The 3,258-nt window shown below is 39.3% G+C and overlaps 1 protein-coding gene across 1 annotated transcript in view; it reads left to right on the top strand.

The window, feature by feature from the left end:
- The window catches only part of LOC101851664 (proline-rich extensin-like protein EPR1), a gene marked incomplete at its 5' end in the record, with an annotated part of 55,798 nt that overhangs the window by 5,708 nt on the left and 46,832 nt on the right, over positions 1–3,258 (top strand). The window contains 3 exon segments of the mRNA XM_035971491.1: positions 239–334; positions 1,660–1,699; positions 2,213–2,268. Of these exon segments, the coding sequence (XP_035827384.1) occupies positions 239–334; positions 1,660–1,699; positions 2,213–2,268 (192 nt within the window).

Below are 3,258 nucleotides of genomic sequence, written 5' to 3'. Positions count from 1 at the left end.
ATATATATATATATACGAGCATGTGTCTAGTAAATTATTGATTATGTATATATTTGTATTTTTGTATCATTTCGTTAAATGATAAATGAATAGACTGGTTGTCTTTTTTCATGTGTCCTGTGTTTTGTATTTATTGAACTATAATAAAGCTTCTCTCAGCTTCCTCACAGCTATCTTGTCCACTCTAAAGAAGGTTTGATGACCCCTGGTCTAAAGTACAGCTACATTCTTCCCACAGCGACTCTGGTGGCCCGTGTCCCGACTACGAGTGTGTACCCATATGCCCTCCTGTAGCGATGCCCCTGTGTCTACCGGGATATACTTTAGAAAAACAGTAAGTAAAAGTCTTTCATCATTTTATATTTCATTTCTATTTAGTCTCTAATTTCCAGAAACTTATTCTCCCCCCCTCCAAGCGTTCAAAAGATATGATGCATTCGAGTATATAAATATATACAGTGGAGTCCAAAAGAAACTTGAAAATGCAATCGGCTAATCATTATGTTAAAACTTTGCAGTCCCCACCTATGCAGCACACACATTTAAAACTAAATACATTTTGCTTCATCTGACTCATTAATATTTCATTTATGTTCAGAGATGCCCGCGGTATGGTCACTTAAAAATGACCTTAATAATCAGACTTGGCAAAGTTGTGCGAAATCAAAGAAACGAAAAATAGTCTTTGCGCAGGTATTGAGGAGCACCAATATTGATAGAAAGGACATACATTACATATCCAATGAATCATGCTAATAAGCACATGCAGCGTTAAGTCCATGTATTGCACATTGTTTGTGACAACTTTGCTTTCTTATTCTGTTTAAAAATATCACCAGAAGATGCTGTTCATTGCAGAAACAATAATATTCTCTTTTTATTCGATATTCAATACATGCCCATTCCATCACTGTTGATGCACTTACAGACTTTAACATAAAGAAGACCGCTTGCAAACACTCTGAGTGGTCTTCTTTGGTCGACCTGCACATGGGCGTTCTTGAACTGATCCAGTGGCTTAATGGCACTACCTCAAGCGGACAATGACAGAGTGTGACACTGGAAGCCTTCTGGCAACTTCTCGGGCTCTAACTCCATCCTGCAGCCATGCCATAGCTCTGGCACGATCAAAGTCTCTCAGCTTTCGTTTTGGTGCCATGTTGATGCAATACTTGATTTTGCGCAAACGGCGGCTTATATTGCCACCAAAGTGAGCACAGTTCGAGATCGTGCGTCTGTTTATGACGTGCATCAGAAATTTTAACTGAGGAATGTCCGTGGTGTCGCACACCAGTCGATAAAAAACAGCACATTTGACTAAAATTCTCCGAGGATTTCCATGTTGCACGTGTTGGTTTTGTCCTTTTGAGAACCTTTGCAGTACCCATTGGTAATCCATTAACACTTTTAGAGCAAAAAAATGGAAACATTCCTTGCTGTCTTTTTTCGGATTATTAAAAAATCAGGGCTGTCTGTCAAGATGTTCCTAACTTATGTTGAAATCTGTATATTCACACGTGAACACACTTTTACTTAATATTATCTTTGAATTCACACGAATACAACTAAAGAGTTGAAGTGTAAACCCTTATCGCCCTCCCCTCCCCCAGACAACGTCGCCAGTGTGTTATGTTCAAGCCACTGTCCTTTATTTTGCAGGGTGGATGCTAACGGTTGTGAGTCATATTCCTGTAAACCGGTGAGCAGAACTTTCCATCTGCTTTTTTTCTCCTTTTAATGATGTTTTTGAAACTATCTAATATATCTGTCTTTCCATGTCTCTGGTATCTGTTGGTGTATGTTTGTTTGTGTGTTAGTGAAAGTGTGTACTTATTTGTTTGTATTGCATGTCCTGGTTGAGTTAGATGCATTATTTTCCTGGCAGGAATTTATTCAGCTCGAAATCTTGTTGCAGGCATGACGTAGTCTATCTTTTCTACCATACCATGCTCTTGTCTATGTCTTATCCCACAAAATTGAAGACATCATTCTCTCTGTGTGTGTCTCTCTTCACCCCCCCCTCTCTCTCTCTCTCTTTCTCTCTCTCTCTCTCTCTCTCTCTCTCTCTCTCTCTCTCTCTCTCTCTTTCTCTCCCTAACGTGGCAGTTTAGTACCCCATAAATCGCAAGTCATTCTACAATCAGTTGATAACGACTGTAACAATATTGAAACTAAAGTGTTTCAAATGTGGTATTTTTTCTTTATATTTCAGCCCAATGTTCCCTGCACTATGCCTGGGTGTATGCCTGGCTGGAAACTGATTACTAGGTTTGTATGAGTTACATTAGCCATTTGTCTAGCCCTGAGTTGTTCCATCTTATCTGAACCCTGAAGGGGTTTGTAAAGTCGCTCCAAGTAAGGATGCGTTTAGTTCAAAACTTCAACAATCGGAATGCCTATTTTCTAGTCCTAGATATGTGGAGTGAAGATTCAATCACATGCACTCATGCAGTGTTTTAGTGGACACTTTTACTCGAAGAGAGCAACGAGGATCTAACACCCGTATTGTCAAACACCAGATACGTTTAGCTTACATTTAATTTTGACTACGGATCGTCATCGGAGCGTTGACACAATTTTGGCATCCATATCGTTGTCTAAATCAACACCATAGTCAGTATTATTCTTACCTCGTTTTGAATACAGATGCCACAGCAGACATAACACCTAAAGTTACATTCACTTAAGTACAAGAGTCATAAATGACTAAAGTACATTGTATTATGTGTGCGCTGGCGGGCCTTTGCAGAAAGTCACAAACTTGGACATTTGAGAGTATCCCGTCCCAAGTTACTTGTACTTGATCATACTAGGAAAGGGACATAAGAGACAAAACTACTTGCATTTATCCTTATTTGGTCTCTAGTCTTCTGTCCTGCTGTTTTCCAAATCTTTACTAGATTAGCACGTTGTCCAATACCCCCCACCCCTTTTCCACAAACACACGCCTCTTCAAATAAACAGCCAACTGTGGCAGCCGTATTCGACTGGCATGCTATTGGCGTACTCAGGACTTGGCCAACATAATAATTTAATCATTCGTCCACTAACTCCTCGTGCAAACTAAACGGGCTTTCTCAGATTTCTCAATGTTTTGCTAATGTATCTAACACTTCACCGGGTTTAGTGTGACGCATCTCTCAATTACCATGATATTGTTCTTCACCTCTCGCCTGATCGTACTGAGTCGCTTTCGCACGAAATTTCCTTAGTATATATATATATAATATTTATTATACACACATTTTTATTATACAC

Source organism: Aplysia californica, unplaced genomic scaffold, assembly GCF_000002075.1.
Source record: "Aplysia californica isolate F4 #8 unplaced genomic scaffold, AplCal3.0 scaffold00444, whole genome shotgun sequence".
NCBI classification, from domain to species: domain Eukaryota; kingdom Metazoa; phylum Mollusca; class Gastropoda; order Aplysiida; family Aplysiidae; genus Aplysia; species Aplysia californica.
The sequence above is the reverse complement of the archived record's forward strand: the minus strand, read 5'-3'. Positions and strand labels throughout refer to the sequence as shown.